This window comes from Folsomia candida, unplaced genomic scaffold, assembly GCF_002217175.1.
Source record: "Folsomia candida strain VU population unplaced genomic scaffold, ASM221717v1 Fcan01_Sc001, whole genome shotgun sequence".
Taxonomy (NCBI): Eukaryota; Metazoa; Arthropoda; class Collembola; order Entomobryomorpha; family Isotomidae; genus Folsomia; species Folsomia candida.
The window spans coordinates 2772651-2790646 of NW_019091193.1; the positions used below are offsets into that span (position 1 = coordinate 2772651).

The following is a 17996-nucleotide window of genomic DNA, read 5'->3' on the forward strand; positions in this document are numbered from 1 at the left end:
TAAGCAAATTCAATAAATAATATGTGTTTATATAGATAGTTGATGGAGGCTGGTGTAATTCAGAAGTTAATTAAGTACGTACATACGTTTGTGTGCACCAAACCTGTCTCGGCCTCTCGTTAATGCATAAATTAATATGCACGACTGGACCCATATTATATAAATGCGGCTGGGAAAACATCATAATTTTTTTAGATAAGACTTATATACCCAAAATCTTCAGGTACCTGGAATTTTAAAGCATTAGCATTAAAAGTACATTAAGTTTCAAATCAGTGATTTTTATGCCTTGATTAATTCACGGACATCCACCAAGCCAATTTTTCCATCGTTTAAGGACAAAACTGAACGGAACCGGTTCACTAATAAAAGTGAGCAAGTTCCTTTCCAAGTAAAATGTGACGAATGTGAAATTCTCCTTATCAAGTCTGCAATCTACTTAGAATTTTATTATGTCATGAAATAGAAATTGTAGCATTTTTTTCGGAATTTGTGAACTTGTCCATGAACTAATATGTAAATAGAGATGAGATAAGGTACGTAAAATCCTTGCAGACTTATTGCGCTGGTCACGTATGCATTATGTATTTATGTATTTGTACGAATGAAATGAGTATGGTGATTTTATTGTTATGTAAATATGAGGGATTATAGGTTAGATATTGGTTATGCAACGTAAATTGGCACGATTTCATTTTTTATGTGAGTTTTATTCATTGGAGTATAAATTGCACATTCACAGAGATATGAGAATAACAAGGAATTGATTTATGTACATGTTATTCGCCGAATACGCATTTATTTGGAAAAAGCTAAACGGCCAGCGTCGTACGTTTGTAAGTTTAATTAAGAATTTCTACATAAATTTATGCATTATGTATATAATTAAGAAGATTGTAATTTCTATTTAGCAACATTAACAAGTAAACAAAAGTTCACACAAAATTGTACTAAGAATTGGCTTAGCAAATTATCTACGTCATGTTTCGTTGACGTATTTAAGAAGTTTCAAAGTTTGACAAATATGTCGCTAAGGAGACATGTCTTAAACACGTCAAATAAGGATTATGTTGTACCAATGAGGAAATTTCCTCATTCGATGTCTCCAAAGATGTGATTTTAATCTGTGATAGCATCGCCAAATTAATTGGGTAGGAAGTCATTAAGATTTATGAGGATTTTCCTGTCCTCCTGAATAACATTTTTTTGAATATACGTCAGACAGAGATTTACATATGTAAATTTAACAAGGAAAAAATTTTGCAGAATCAATTATATTATTATTTAGGTAGTTCATCAACAGTAATTAATTGTCCTTGAACTTCCAATAAGCTCGATAATAACTAGTTTAGCATGAAATCTTCCTAATCTTTATTTTAAGCAGAATATGCACAAGTCATTAACTCGAAGAAAATGTAAATTCCCGTTAAAATTAACACTTTTACGTTAATTAAATTAGCATTTAATTAACAATATAAACTTACTTTTCACACTATGTTAACTCTTGTAAAACACTTGTTTAGTACGCATTCTTTCTAGTCTGAATCTTTAACAGGATATACGTCATTGCCTTGAAGAAAATGAAAATCCCCGCCATAATCAGCAACCAATCCGTGTACGAAACATCTCCCGACTCAAAATAATGCAGGACATCCTCCCCCGTAAAAGTACAGTTCGAATCCCCCGCCACCGACGGAATAACGCATGCGCACCCATCATCCTCACAATTGAAGGTCAACCCACTCATCTCATTCGTAATGAGGAGCTCATACGCATACTTCTGAAAATCCACTTGATGAAAGGAATTTTTCCAAAAGGCCGGAATATTCTTTTTTTGAACGAAAAACCCCTGCACAATCATCCACAACCCATTCGTGAAGGCCGTGATGGCCAACGCGGCGACAAAAATGTGCACCGCGACGGAAATCATGACCGTTTGAGCTTCAGCGATCATCAACGCGAAAAAGAGGAAGGCGACAAAAATGCAAAATTTCTCCCCGCTGGGTTGCAGCCCCATTAAAAAGTAGGAAATTGATGAGAATGCGATCGTAATAATGAAAATGAAGGGAATCGAGACTAAAAGATTGGACAAAAGGTACGATTCCACTGTGTACAGATTATTCGCATTTTCGCGAATGAAGACTACCCGCTCTTCTAAAAAGGCGGGTATCCCCGCGACGGACATGAAGGAGAGGAAAGCCACGGCAAAGAAGAGACCCGCCATGCGATCCTGCGCGGCGGATTGGTTTAGACCCATGTCGATCCACGTGGTTCCCATGAGGACGGCGAGGGCGACATACATCGCGACCCGGATCCAGTAAGCGAGCGGGTTTTTCGTCGCGTTAAGAAAAGTGCGGGACACGAGGTATTTTGTAGTCTGGAGGAAACCGTTGGTTTGGAGGGAAGCAGATTTTTGCGAGGTGGAAATTGGATTGTTTTTTATGTCGTCGTTAATTGCCACGTGTTCGGGAGATTGGGAAAATTTGGTGATTAATGATTCCAGCCTGGCGCGACCTTCGTCTTTGTTAGCGTCGAAATCCGTGCTGGTTAATTTGAGGTAGAAATCGCACGGGTTGCAGCGAAGCGGGATGGGATATCCGATACGATCAAAGTAAGTGATGGCGCCATCTCGTGGGCCGAGATAGACGGTGGAGCCATTGCCTAAAGTGAGGCAGTGGGTGAATAGGTCGAACGTCTCGGAGCTTGGCTGATGGATGGTGACGATCACGGTGGCGTTCTGCTTTTGGGCGAGCGTGACGAGACAGGTAATCATGGCGTTGGCAGCGACAGAGTCAAGCCCGGACGATGGCTCATCTTTTAATTAATTAAATTGGTATTTAGTAATTAATTTAAGTGAAGGAGCTAATTCGGTAATTAATGGGCATACTCACTACCGCGAATTAATATTTTCATTGAAATAAAAATCCGTCGGAATTCGAAAAAATATAGATGAAAAGGCCTTAAATTTTTCGAAATTTTTGTTTTTCTTATGCATAAATAAACCTGTCAGATTTTTTTCTCTCGAATTTTTTAAGAAGTTTGGCATGCTCAATAAACTTGCAAAATTTGACTTGAGTACGCCCAAAATATTCCAAAATTCTTGTTTTTACTCACCTAAATACAAAATCCCATTTCTCAACCCGATAACTTGTGAGGCGACCGAGACCCGACGAATCTGTCCCCCGGAGCATCCTTTCCTCAAAGGGCCTCCAATCACCGTCCTTTTGACCGACTCCAATCCAAATTCTTGCAGCAAATCGTCCACAATTTCTTTCTTTTTTGATAACGTCGTATCACTCGGGAGATTAAAGTGTGCCGAATACATCAAACTTTCATACACAGTGAGGGACGTGAGTAAGGCGTCATCTTGCTCACAATAGCGGGAAGCTTGTTTCATTTTAATTTCCGTGCCGCCATTAATAGTGACCTGGCCGGAGGTCAAGGTGGGTGAAATGCGACCCGCGAGAACGTCCAGAAATGACGATTTTCCCGAACCAGACGCCCCAATTACGGCCGTAACGGATCCCGGGGACAGGATGCCGTTCAGATTTTTTAAGATTTTCACATTATTTACGGAATAGGACAGATTTGTCCAGGATAACGTGTATCCAGAGGCTGCTGGAGGGTTAGGGATGGATAGTCTGAATCCATTTTGTGCCATTTTAGCAAAGATGTGAGGAAACTAGGAGAGTGTGTTAATTTATTTTATGATGTATCTATGTACCTATGTAGGTTGTGATTGTCTGGCTGGAAGAGTGAGACTGACCGGTTTTTATGTTGGCTGGGTTGAGATAAACTTGATACGAGAAATGTGGGATATTTTACAAAGTTACGCTGCAAATTGCATAATAAGGTATTACATACCTAGTAAACAGAACTGACCATACCTGTACATACATAAATATGTAAATATCTTAGGTATCTCATGTTTTTCGTATTTTTCCCTATTTACCAGACAAAGTAGCAAAATGCAAACAAACCAGTTCCGAAACTAAGTAAGTATATATGTACGAATTATGTGAAGCTATGCATTTATAAATAGTTCCGAAGTGCACAAAGTACTACTTTTCTCAAATCTTTAACGATGCATCTCCAGTGCGGCATTTGCATATAATGGTTAAGTTATGGAAGTTCGAGAATCATAGAATTTCATATGTATATATGAAAACTTACATATGTAGAGGGTGTCCAGAAAGTTTCTCCCTATGGATTTTCAGCCCGTTTTTTGTTGCTAGTTTTAACATCTTTGAGTTTTGTCGTGCAATTATTTTTCCAATACCATACCAAATGTGAAGCCTTTTCCCATGCACAAAGCATTGAGTATCCTAGCAGTATCCAATGCATGGGATAGATTTAAGTGGAAATGCAAAAATCTGAAAGATGCTAGGATTGCGGAGTGATAAAAAATATTTTAAACCCAAACGCAGTTCAAATAGTTCGAGGACACTCTACCAATCAAAAAAATGCTAACTTATATAAATAATTTGAAGGAAATCGCATAGTTTTCGTATGAAATGTGAACCAGCCTAAATCTCGCTACGCTACATTTTCAGAAGAATGGTAATACTTTAATAACTACTTTTGGGACTAACCCAGGATGAGAAAGGAAGGTTGTCAGACATACAGGGATCAGTATAAAACGTTTTTTAGCCCACGTGATATGAGTTAAACTTCGCAAAACTGGTTCAAGGCATAGATTTTAGACTATTTGGACCCCTGCGGAAGGCGACGATAAGCGCATATTCACAGATAAGAGCTAGATTTAATAGCATTGACAATTCAATTCACAAAATTCGTTATGCAGGAAAACAAATTTAAAGGGTGTGGCATCCATTACAAGGCCGAAACACGACTTTGAAATCCCGGTCCCAGGTTGGTTTCGTAAGGACCACGCATTTTACACCACAGTTTTAAGGCATGAATGGTGGAAATAGTGAAGAAGGCCGGGTTAAGCACACCATATTACGGTAGTTTAAAAAAAGATCGCAGTTTGAATAATTCTATCTCCCTGTTTGTCAGGTAATAAAATTCGTTAGTGGTTGATAGGGAGAAACTTTCTGGACACACTCTATATATCGATCTCTGTCAGGTATTTTCATACGCACATGTACTTACTCTTCATCCATGTAAGTTTGAGCCATGGCTAAATCTATGTAGCTCCATAAGAAACCCCCGTTCTTAACATTGCTCAGTATATATTTAGCATGGCTAAAATTCTAATGGATAAAGGGGTATTCCTTAAAATGAATATCCACGTACACATTTACATATGTACTAACATATTTATACTCCAGAGTCTAATTCTTCTTAGGCATTAGGTAGCCGGCTTATTGCATAATTAATTATATATATATATATTTATTTATTTATGCATGCAGGTCAATCTGCCGTGATACTTACTTACTGTACGCTTGCCAATCATGCATGTACTAGTCGACCTTTTTTCTCTAGAAGGCCTGCATATGTATATTAAAACTTATATTGTATTTGCAACAACAAGGTGGACTACCAATACTCCTAAATATTGGACATAATTACATATATTAATAAGATGATTGTTCTGATATATTTTAGTATTTTTAGCATGGATACATAAAAAATATAATTATCTACTCACAGAAATGCAGTACATATTTAAAAATGCAATGTAGTGATTATATGTGCATATTGTATTATATTCAAAATAATTGTTTGACTAGATTACTCCAATATTCATGTACATATACGCTCCATATTATATTTGGATTAAATACATCTACTATGTTATTATAATCACTAATTTATAGTAAGTAAGCTACTTACATATTCCACCAAATTTTGACCTTCACCTTAACCACTCCATGTATATAGTAAACATTAATTTTCAAAAATTATGTTTAATTGTAAATCGACAAATTACCCGATTACGTCAGTTTTATTCTTTGCAAATAATAGCCGAAGAGTGAAATCTGTCACCCTTGACACAAAATTGAGAAAGTAATTTAGCTGAATTCCATTCCTGAGGGTATCCACGGATCCAATGATTTCCAAATTTATCCAATTGGGCAGCAGCGATGTCACCAATTTTCGCCTATATTTATTCGTACCACATTCATATTTCTGCATCCTGTGAATATACTGCTTCGACCCAGATGACCCCGAGCTGATAAAGTATACCACAAACCATTCCGCCCCAAATGCGGCTATGATGAGTGTGCATGCCCCAAAAATTATTAATAATGACAAAGGCTCTTTGGCCATGATATGCCGCAATAAGAAACAGATTATCAAGCTGGAGTAGACGACGAAGGCAGCATGATGAATACACGTCTGAATAAAATCTCGTGCCATTTCGGAATGAATTATGCACAAGACGCGCAGGCTTTTGTATATTTGAATCCCTTTCCCGAAAGTCATATTGCCCCGAAGTTGTTTCCCGCCATTTGGCGGGTTTAGAAATTTTGTCCAACCAGATAAGCAAAGTATGCCAATGCCCGTTATCAAGAGACCCATCCCCAGGCCGGCGAAGAGAATAAGGGACCCAATCCATGATAATGTGCCGACAATAAGTCGTCCCGTATAGGGAACAATACTATTTTTACGGGGAAAAATGAGACGCCAGATTTGCGTGAGTTCAGAGAATATGGGATTTGAGGAGGAAAAGCTGGCAAATAAACTGAATAAAGGCATCATGTAATTAATCCAGAATAAATATGCTTGAGCAAAAGTAGTTCCTTCCAAAACAACTTTTACAAGGTCACTCTCCATGGAGTAGTCGGCCGAATAAATGTTGTCTAGAAATGTACATGGAAATGCACGGAATTTATTAAATTAAAGTACATAATTAAGAACTTTTATGTATGTATTAAGTCCAGTTCGCAGTCAACGAGCCATGGCTACACTCTAATCTAAAAATCCAGTATTAAAATCAAGCATACCAAGCGGCATTCATATCTACATACATACATGACTCTACCAAAATTGTATTGATAAGTAAAAAAAAACGTTCGGGTCGGTTTCGGTCCTTATATTTCTGCTCTCGGTTCCTAACCGGTTCGAAACCGGATCGTTGAGACCACGGGGACCCCGTGAAAAGCGTGATTTAACTATGGGCTCGTTGACTGTGAAACGGGGTTCAAGTTTGTACCCGACAAGCTTTTATCCAAGGTGATCGTAGCTTCGAATATTTTGACAAACTTTGACGCCCCAGAATACTTCATGAAAACCCATGAATATGGAACGAAGGACCAGATAAAAATGGTGAATGCACATGCAAACTCCGTTTCGAGTGGACCGTGTTCAGAATCAGAGGATGTAAAAATCTGTAAAGTTCGAAACAGGGACACGGGTAGAATTGGAAACGTGTAAGTGAAGTAGATGATTTGAAATAGGCGGTATTTTCGCCCATTTCGCAGCGGGATGGCGCACCCCCTCTTTTCATCCCACTCGAAGCAGTACGCTTTATAAAACGAATTTCTTTGCAGTAGGTGCACCTGGCAACGAAATTGGTGGATGGCCAGGTTTTCGAACATTATGGAGCAACTGTCGCACAGTGACTGGTGTTGGAGATACTTTTGTACGTATTTTTTAAGGCAGAGTACTTTTAGCATATTGTGGTGACTTATTAGATTTGATTTAATTTTAGACCAGTAACTTATTTCTTAATGAATAAATTAATCGAATTACTTAGAAAACTAAAATTTTGAAGTTTGGTAAACAAGTTAATAATGGTACAAATATAAACTGAGCCGAAACAAGCTCATGACCAACTCAATATCAAGGTTGGCTTGGCTAAGATATTTTATTGCAGAGAAACAAGATACAAAATAAATATTTTGAACGAAGCCCCGGATTTAATTGGGGGTGGGGATGAAATTATGAACACTGGTCGTGGGGGGAGGGGCTCGAAAAATTTGATTTTGTAATGCTATAAAAACTCGATTTTGTTTTGGCACACGTACATAAGAATCGCATGGGACAAGTTTGAAAAATCGTTTTTAAAAAAATATGAAACTTGGAAAAAAATCCAAATAGTTTCGGGGGTGGCCAATATATGTACTTTTATTCAGAGATAGAAATATCATTTACTTAATTGTAGTTAACGTATATGTTATCCATATACAATAATGTGACCGTATATGCATACAAATAACTACATACATAATTACATACATAATTGAGCGGATATTTATATAATTAAAAAGTAACACTGTGAATCATGATCCACTAAAAAACGACACCATTCAAAATGTTTTGCTACACATCACCAATAAAGAAAGGAATGCGCTTATGCAGAAGAGCCCAGTGTTTCGTTTCTTATGTCATAACTTTCTTGCACTGCAAAGCAAGAAATGCAAGGTGCAAGAAACTGAAACGAAGTGAATGAAAGTGCAAGAACCATGCGCCTTGCATTTCTTGCAGGTCAAAATAGCTGCAAGAAACCACTTTCTTGTAAGTGGTTAACTTGCATCCGGAACACTGGAAAAGTCGTTGGCCAAGTACTGTTTTACTGACTGGGGCAATATTTTTTATGCATTTGTCAATCGATATGATGTTGGATTACACTCTTAAAACCCGGTGTTAATATGTAGTCAACGAACCGTGTGCATGGGGAACTTCACCAAATGGTGATAATGTTGCCCAGGGCATGGTGATAAATCTGGTCATAATGGTTACACATTGTTACTGGCTGGTAATTATTGTTTTTAACACCATTAGGTGAGAAATATTATCATCATTTGGTGAAGTTCCCTATGCACACCGTTCGTTGACTACACATTAATACCGGGTTTTTAAGAGTGTAAAATATGTTAATTTTTTAAAAACATGCTGACGTTCACGAGCTACTTTTTTAGGAGGGGGAGGAAGAGGTCAATAAAAGCGGAGATATTTCGACCCCGAGATCTCATTTCGTTCTTCCCCTGCAAAGTCCAATCTTTAAAGTTTGTCTGGTTCCGAGCTGAGATTTTGTCCAGCTTTTATTTTCTGAGGGGGGTGATATGACGTGGTTCGGCATAATGCTGTGTCTGCTGGGACTGTCGTCGTGTCAGGCTGCTGTTGCTCGTCACAGGAGAAGAAGTGACGAAAGGGTGGGACAATTTTTCCCCAGAAATCCACGGGTAAGTAAAATAACAGCGGTGCAAAAATATTAATGTGAAAATTTAAAAATTTAAACTTTTTTAAGTGTAAAAATGGACTGTACAGAAAAATCGTATTTTTTTTGTAATTTTTTTTTTATATTTTCCAACATGTCAAAAATTTATGGATATATTTATATCAATTTTTAGAAACACACGGTAAAGCACGACACTAAATGTGACACTTTTTCTGTAGAAATTGCATGCATTTCTAACAAGAATTTTTACCGTAAATATCTAATCAACTTTCTTTGTATAATTTCTAACATGTCAAAAACTTCTGGACATTGTTCCATCATTTAAAGAAATGTAAAATTTTGTGTAAAACACGAAATTAAATGTGCCACTTTGAATATTCTGACAATAATTTTGTGTTTTTTTAAACAGGAAACGGTTTCGGACTGGTTGTCGTATTTGGCTGTCTCAGCTTCCCCAAAAAGAGTCGATTTCAGCAAGAATTACGTGTCTCACCCCTCACTCCAGCTTCTGAAGGACTTGTACCCCACGTCTCATCTTTCTCAATCTGCCCCTTCCCACGATTATGATTACAATGGGGACAACTTCCCTTACCCAAAATCTCCATACGTGACGGACCTCCCCAGCGCGGCTGCTGTTTACAACACTATGTAATTTTTTTACATTGTTAAATAAGCTTTAAAGAAAATATTTCCCGATTTTTATTCAAGTTTCACTTAATTTTTTGTAACTTTTACTCAATTTCATGCAGTGCTGATTGTTTGCATAAACTTAAACTTGGTGTAAGTTATAGAATAAGAAAAATCATGCAAATTTGATATACCCACGTAAGTAATTTGTCATCATTAAATTTCAGGCTGTCGACCAATTTGATGCATTTCCAAAGATTGGAGATTACCAGGAATCTGAGTAAGCCTAAAATTTGTCGACCTTTTACTGAGATTAAAAATGTGTTTGTTATTGTAGATTAAATAATGAAAAAATTGCTACTTATGCCGGACCCACTTTGGTAAGTGATTTGGTACCACATTTCGACAGCGTGTCTTAATTTCCTCTAAATTGATTTCGCCTGTATATATTTAGCGTAAAGAAGGTGAAAAACGCGACCAAATTCGAACCGGTGAGTATAAAACCGGTACCGGTGCTTCTGATAAGGTGAAGAGCCGTGCTGGGCAGGCATGGGATGGAATTAAGTAAGTGTTTTTAAGTCATAATTTAATCCTAATTTTTGTCACCTTTTATTAACGATTACTTATCGTCAAAATCGTCAAAATCCCCCCATTTTAAATCATTTCTCGGCCCCGATGTTATCTTAAAATTCTGGATGACAAATTTATAGTCAGCGAGTTGATTGATAAATGGCCATGATAAAATGATAAAATTCCGGAAACTTACTTACAATGGAACCTTTTTTCAAGCTACACGAGATAAGCTTCGTGACATATGCTAAAAAATCAAGCTAAAAATAAGAAATGACGTGGTACTTATCTTTCCGTTGAATGGGCACTTTGAGGTCAAATATTTGAGGGCAAAGTTCACAGTAGCGGCCTGTTTTTTCTCAAGCGGGCGAGCGGAGGAGTGAAAATTTTCTCCTTCGAGGTCACTCCGCTCCCTTCACTGTCGCGCTAGTTTCGTTACTAGTATGCATTTCCAAAAATATACAACGAAATGTGGCAATAAAAATAAGTCAACTTTAAGGATTATGATTTCTAATTAATTAATACACTAATTAAATAATTAGACGCAGTTATAATTTTTAGTAGTCATCTCTGCGAGGATAATATTCGATTTATAATTTTAATTTATAATATAAATAATAATAACTTATTGAACCTATCGGCACTTTTTTATTACGGATCGGTGGTAGGATTTTAAAAAGAAAATATAAAATTAGATGAATGTATACACCAATTTACGAGATTGTGAAATTTTGTCAAAAATAATATGCATTGAATGAAGTGCGAGCGTGCGAGAGTGACCTCGAAGGAGAAAATTTTCACTCCTCCGCTCACCCGCTTGAGAAAAAAACCTGCCGCTACTGTGACCTTTGCCCTCAAATATTTGACCTCCAAGTGCCCATTCAACGGAAAGATAAGTACCACGTCATTTCTAATTTTTAGCTTGATTTTTTAGCATATGTCACTAAGCTTATCTCGTGTAGCTTGAAAAAAGGTTCCATTGTTAGTGGGGGGAAGCAGTGGGACGGGGGGCATCGTCTCCCAAGAAGTTCAGCAAAATTTTATCTTGCCTATAATAAGTCCCTCTTCCTCCTCCTGTCCCACAATCCCCAGCTTCCTCCACCACTGGGAAACTACGACACACCCAAATATTCCATTATGGCAACATTTATAGCGATAATAACTTTAATTACTTGACAGGGGACGAGTTCTTATACCGGGCGTTAGTGAGGTCGTTGTAAGTTTATTTGTCGTTGTAAATTTTTTAAAGAAATGTTTATCCAAGGTGTGAATTTTGTCTCTAGAATGTCGTATCATCAAAACCAGGAATTGTTGAAGGTGCTTTTGCCCCTCAATTTGTTGAGGCGAAGCCGGGGGAGCTGACTGTTCAGGGTATGAACAATTATAAAATTAGGAAACACACCCAAATATTTCATGTCTGGATTGAAAATGAAGATTGATTTGTTAAATTGCTTAAATCACGTATTTAATTTAATTTTTACAGGAGTTCAGAGCATAACGCAGTTTCAGGGATAGTAGTGTAAGTATTTTATCCCAGTTTTTTTTACTACGTGGCGCAATGTTAATTCGTGGTCTTGGCTACACTTCCGCAGGGCAAGGCAAGGGCTTCATCCTTAACGCAAGAGATCTGTAAGTTTTTTATTTACTGACATGGTGTCGATTTGAATAATTGTTTGGTATGCTCAAAGTAGTGAGAAGTATTTTTATTAATGTATGTAGGAGTCCTTTTCTTCCAACTATGATGACCTCGACAAGTCCTTCGACCATCCAAAAATTGACGGACACCGCATAAATCAAGTCTTTTTAAGTTTTTAAGTTAATTTTAACATTTTTGGAAAATTAAATCGGTAAAATTCTTTTGCTTTACACTTTTTCAATGTACTCGTATGTTGCCAAGTTTTTAAATGTTAGGATTACAAGGATAAAACATACCTGTCACCACTGGGCAGGAAAATCAAATTAATTTTAACCGTAAATATTTCAAATCACTGAGATTACCATGAAAATAAAATTCGCAATGCTTGGATAATTTTTTCATTTAATTTTGCAGATGCCTACTTTACATATTCCATCATGTTGATAAATATGTATGATAAAATAACGCAAATGTAATTCAAGGGTTACATAGAAACCTGTACTTTTTTATGGCTGACAATGTAATTTAGATAGTTCCTTAGGGAAATTTATGTGCGAAAACTATTCCACTTTCAAACATATACATAAATTTAATCTCCATTTGAGAATATTTATTGTTGTGGCAAGATCCAAAGTACGGTATTTTCAAGTCAATATCAATAATTCAAGGGCAGATTTTACACTGGACTCATTAATAATTAAAGAACTCTATTAATAATATAATCATGAATTTACATGAAGAATACACAAGTCATACGAAAATACAGGTTTTATAAAGAAATTAACATTTTCGCTCTGTCAAAACACTATTTTTAGAAACTCCTCTAAAATAAAGTGTTCTGACAGTTATAAAATACTACTTTCTTCACAAAACGAATATTTTCATATTCTCGACGTAGATTTTCGTCTTTTTGTCACTCCTGGAAATCCGAATTCTGGGAAGCAAGGAGAGAAAGATGTTATATTTTAACGAAGTAGATATTTTTGGCCATCCCTGCTCTGTATACGTACATGTAATTATTGATTGTCATGCAACAGAAAGATAAATCCCATGTGATTCTTAATTTTTGGCTTGATTTTTTTTATATAACTCGTTACGTTACACAATCTATATGTAGGTTGACAAAAGGTTCAATTCCATCATGGTGAGAATAATATATAGGTAAGTTGATTTACCTCATTATTTAACGTACACATATGTATGTCCTATGTGCGTTACGTACATATATTTAGACCGTTTTCCTCTAAACAAATACTTGCATAAATAAATATATCTCATGTCAAAACCAGAAAAAACAAACAACTTCAGGTACCAAGTCTCCATAATTATATAAGTTTGTCAAGGAAAGAGTGGAATATTATTAATTCGACGAGAATGAATACATACATATTTATATGTATATATGTATATATACATACATATATGTAGTTTTGCATTTTTGCAATTGACAGTGGGAACCTGATGCAATCAAGTTTCTAATGCAAAACTATATTCATAACGAAGGGCGACGAAAGCCTCAAACGTATTTTAACTATACTCTTAGAAAACTGGTATAGTTGGGCAGTTATTTTCTTTCTAGGTTTCTAAATGGCTACCGATTGGTATTAAAATTATACGGGCTCTTACAAATTTGCTACCGATATGGTAAAACTTTAATACCCAACTACACGGTACTACTTACCCATACAACATTAGTAGAGCCATATATGAATACCGCTTGGTATCAATTTAATGCTGAATTTCTAAGAGTGTACGTGTCTCTCTTATTTCGGTATATGTATGTACATACAATACATTGCATTTCCTCGTTGTTTGTTTCCTTGAAAGAACTTCAAGACACTTTGGACACAATCCTTACTTAGAATCCAGTCAGAACATGTTGAACTTTAAACTCAGCAACCCAGTTTTGCAGCACATGTACATGGTTAATTACATCTTAGTAAGTACATAAACAGGATGAAATTATGAATTTTACCAGTATTTGATTTTTTGCAACTTTTCCACATTTTTTAACTGAACTGCAAGAGAGATACTGCAACTTTGGTACAATCTACGCCAAGGGGGTTGTCCGTTAGATATCGCTTATTTCTTGCATTTCTTTCTATTGTTCAAGAAACTAATTATGTCTACACGAATTTAAAATGATTTTTTTTCTGAAAAACTCTGACTGTTACAATTTTGTGTAATACTTTCAGGACTATGTTGGCCCTTGGCAGCTATGAATGTTCACTATCGATGGTTTTGCAAATATTTAAATCCTATCGCCATTCCGATGGAGGGGATGAGACGAGTGTGGAATAGTGGCTGGGGTTTGGATAACAGAGCTATATGGACCGCTTTAGTAACGCCGATTTTCTGGCTGTTGGTCTTATCGGTGGCAGGTTACTTAATTAACAGACGACAAGGAAACAAATAAAACTATAATTGTTTAAGAATTAATTAGCGTGATAAACCGCCTTCATACTTAATTAGATACGTAACTCACAATGATTCCATTGTTATAGTAACTTACATACAAGATGATTACACGAGCTTATAAGCCACGTCAAAAATTCTCATACTTGAAGGCTTGAAAACGATATTTAATTTCAAATTATCTTTTCTACATCTTTCATTAGAATTTTAAGAACAATGTATTATGTATTGAAATAATGTAAAATTGGAGTTGAAAAATTAACTATGAATTTGGATCAATCGCAAAATATTTAATTAATTAGTCGGACGTTACACACACATTCCAATTGAAAGAATCGGGTATACTAGTGGTTTCCAAGCTTGCTCTCATTCGTTCCGCAGATTCCTCGTCCTGAATTTATTTACGTGAAAATATTACGGAAAAGTAAGAAACTTACATATGCAAATTGATAAGCGTAAAAGCACATACCTTTACCTTTACCTCTACTTTCACAGTTTTTAATCCCCTATTGTGAAGAATGATATGTTGAACGGCAATAGCAGATATTATGGAGAAATCGTAGCTTTCGATCACGAAGCGGACATTTTTTACGCCTAAAAAAATACGCCATAACTACTTTTTAGAGACAAATTTTTCACCATGATTATTAAACCTCGTCGTACCTTTCCAAAAAGACAGACTTTTAAGGACTCGAACTACCGAGGCGCACTTCTCAAAATACACGACAACGCTGGACTCTTTTAGATTCCACTTCTGGAAAGGTCCCATCTTCGTTTTGACTTTCTCCGAGTTCACGTCGCCCAGAATTTGCACCATGAACTCGAGTTTCTTAACGGAGGGGAATAATTGGACAATTTTTTGCCCGAAGTCGATTTCGCCCTCCATAAAATCCTGACCAAGTTCCAAGGCGAGGGACTGAACTCCTCGGTGTCGCTGCCACACATTTAGAAAGCTTGACAACTCCGTCGCACCGCATTCATAGTTGCCGAACACGAGATTTTTCAAGTTTGGGAGGTGTGCCTCATCAAAAAAGTTTTGAATTTGGTACGCCATTAAGAAATTGATGGTGACGGAGGTAAGTTTAGATAACACGGGAACGTCCAGATTCATGTCCTGGAAGTGTGGAAAAATTAAATTGCATGCAGATTATTTACCACGTTATTTTATGCATATATTTAATTTCTACCTGAGACACGGACTCAAATGGACCGTCAAAGTCCAACTCCAATTCGATCAAGGAATCCTTCACTTGCTCCAGCATCTTGATCACAGCACCCAACTTAAAATCAGGGCAAGTTGCATGAGCACAATTTACATAGCCAAATATGAACTGTATGAAGTAAAATTTCAAAAATTTTAGATTTTGGCATCCCTCCAAATTCGGGTAGAACGTGGCATTGACGAACAAATGGGTCAAATTTGGTGCAGAGTCGATCAAAACTTGCAGGGCGGTTTGCACTCCGTTAGTTCGGCCGGTGTCGTGCGAAATGTCGAAATGGAGTGAGGTCAAACTAGTTTGAACAGGGAGTTTTCGACAAGCTTGAATTTGACGTTCATCAAAACACTCGTTCGCATTTGTTTCATGCATGTAGATTAAAATGGCCCGGATTTTTGTGGATTTCAGCATTGTCATCCCGTCGAGAAAGGCGCGGATAAATTTCCTCTGTCTCGCGTAAAACTTGATTTCCCCAGTAAATTCAGGCAAAATGGTGAAGCCCTTGGCGATGACGGCAGCTGTCTTTTTTAAATGAATTGAGGCATCGAATTCACTTGAGATGATGACGTTCCGCATGAGTTTGGGGTGTATGGGGGCGATGAGGTGTAAATCTGAGGTGTGGTAGCAGAAAATGGGGGTGACATGGAGACAAGACTGTTTTCCTAAGACAGTGGTCCCAAGTTCGTTCCAATCACGGCAGACGAGACGAGTCGTCTTCAAGTCGGGGACGTCGAGATGGCCGAAAATAGCTTCAAGAACCTGATAGAAATGGTGCGAAAATTCGACATGAAATGGTGAACATAAAAATGATGAGGAATTACAAATTAAATATGTACGTACGATCGGATTCAGTAAGGCAGTCGACATTGCGACATTTTCAGACGTCTCAACTTCCATGCCTGCAATTAATGCGTAATTAAATTAAAACCCCGTAAAGCCTTGAACAATTTGTGATTTGTTACGAATTAATTAATAACAATAAAATATTTACCTAAAGTTGGAGAATTCGAAGGCGATAACGCCTCGGAATTCAAAACCAAATCCATCCTGAGCACTTGTCCTGGTCGAATTTATAGTCTAGTTTCTGATTCTTATGCTAAAAATTGTATCCACCTGTAGCATTGATAATTGCGAAAATACTAAATATACAGTGGACTGTCCACTGTGGACAGTTACCAATTCGGCTCAAATCAAATCAAATATCAATATCAATATTTACTTAATTAGAGTCACCCAGCGTGTAGAGACTTAACCAATGCAAGAAACAATTGTTAATATTAAATAACAGATAAAGATGACTTACCGTTCTTATAAAAATATTTGCAATTTTGAATTTCAAATTTGTGACGATAAAAAAATATTGTTGGATAAAAAAGTAATGTTGTAGTGCCCACCATCTACCATCTACCCTATGCTACCGTACAGCAACTACTTTTTTATCATCTATCTTTGTTTCATCATCTACATTTTTTTCATCATCTACCTTTTTTTCATCATCTACCTTTCTAAAAATCTAAAATTCCCCAGAAATGTTAAAGTGCCCCAAATCTCCGGTATTTATAAATCCACCCCCACAATTTTTATGGGGCAACGTGAGATTTTATTTCATATTGGGGTATCGTTCGTTTTTTAGCGAGCGAAGCGAGCAGGTTAGGTTAGATCTACTAGGTACGGGAAAAGTGTGAAATGCTTAGCTAGCTAGCACAGGTACCTAGCCCAGCTACCTAGGTTGTATCTATCCTAGCTAGCTAGGTTGTAACTAGCCTAGCTAGTTAGGTTGGCTAACTAAACATTTCACACTTTTACTTTTAACTTTAGGGGAATATTATTATGGAATTCACTACCTAATGACATTAAGGATGAACTGAGTTATGTTACGTTCAAAAATAAGTTAAGGACCTATTTATTGATGAAATAAGTTAAGGTATTTATTGATGAAATAATTTAATCAACTCGAACTATTATTTGTAAAACAATATATTTATGTTAAATCAAGATGAGCTTGATATTGTTTAAGCGACGTAGATGATCAAGATATTTCCTACTAGATAGGGTTTGATCATTTTTGTAAATTATTTGACAAAATTTGTGTGCTGAAATAAATCTATTATTATTACTTTTCCCGTACCTAGTAGATCTAACCTAACCTAACCTGCTCGCTTCGCTCGCTAAAAAACGAACGATGCCCCAATATGAAATAAAATATCACGTTGCCCCAATGTATCTCACGTTGCCCCATAAAAATTGTGGGGGTGGATTTGGGGCACTTTAACATTTTTGGGGAATTTGAGATTTTTAGAAAGTTAGATGATGAAAAAAAGGTAGATGATAAAAAAGTAGATGATGTACGGTAGCATTGGGTAGATGGTAGATGACGGGCGGTACAACATGAAAAAGAAATAGAGTTCAGCGGAAAGCTAAATTAGTCGCAGTTTAT

General features: G+C 36.7%; 3 protein-coding genes across 4 annotated transcripts; 1 reads left to right on the forward strand and 2 right to left on the reverse strand.

The window, feature by feature from the left end:
- Positions 1-689: 689 nt before the first annotated feature.
- On the reverse strand, positions 690-3745 carry LOC110845483 (ABC transporter G family member 11). The gene is made up of 2 exons (XM_022091953.2): positions 3115-3745; positions 690-2814 (listed from the first exon to the last, which is right to left on the reverse strand). Exons 1-2 carry the CDS (start codon positions 3659-3661, stop codon positions 1520-1522), a joined length of 1842 nt encoding a protein of 613 aa, XP_021947645.1. The 5' UTR covers positions 3662-3745; the 3' UTR covers positions 690-1519.
- A 5163-nt stretch (positions 3746-8908) lies between these two features.
- On the forward strand, positions 8909-12683 carry LOC110841957. The gene is made up of 11 exons (XM_022087659.2): positions 8909-9098; positions 9504-9742; positions 9844-9874; positions 9949-10001; positions 10059-10101; positions 10176-10285; positions 11471-11507; positions 11575-11662; positions 11775-11810; positions 11884-11920; positions 12011-12683. Exons 1-9 carry the CDS (start codon positions 8979-8981, stop codon positions 11804-11806), a joined length of 753 nt encoding a protein of 250 aa, XP_021943351.1. The 5' UTR covers positions 8909-8978; the 3' UTR covers positions 11807-11810; positions 11884-11920; positions 12011-12683.
- Positions 12684-14503: 1820 nt separating this feature from the next.
- LOC110845584 lies at positions 14504-17084 on the reverse strand. Of its 2 annotated transcripts, none has more exons than XM_035846720.1 (7): positions 16863-17084; positions 16551-16655; positions 16400-16458; positions 15530-16318; positions 15006-15456; positions 14812-14936; positions 14504-14733 (listed from the first exon to the last, which is right to left on the reverse strand). In XM_035846720.1, exons 2-7 carry the CDS (start codon positions 16603-16605, stop codon positions 14641-14643), a joined length of 1572 nt encoding a protein of 523 aa, XP_035702613.1. In that variant the 5' UTR covers positions 16606-16655; positions 16863-17084; the 3' UTR covers positions 14504-14640. The 2 variants fall into 2 exon arrangements, with proteins under 2 accessions (XP_035702613.1, XP_035702612.1); XM_035846719.1 differs by having other exon boundaries at positions 16551-16672.
- Positions 17085-17996: the final 912 nt, after the last annotated feature.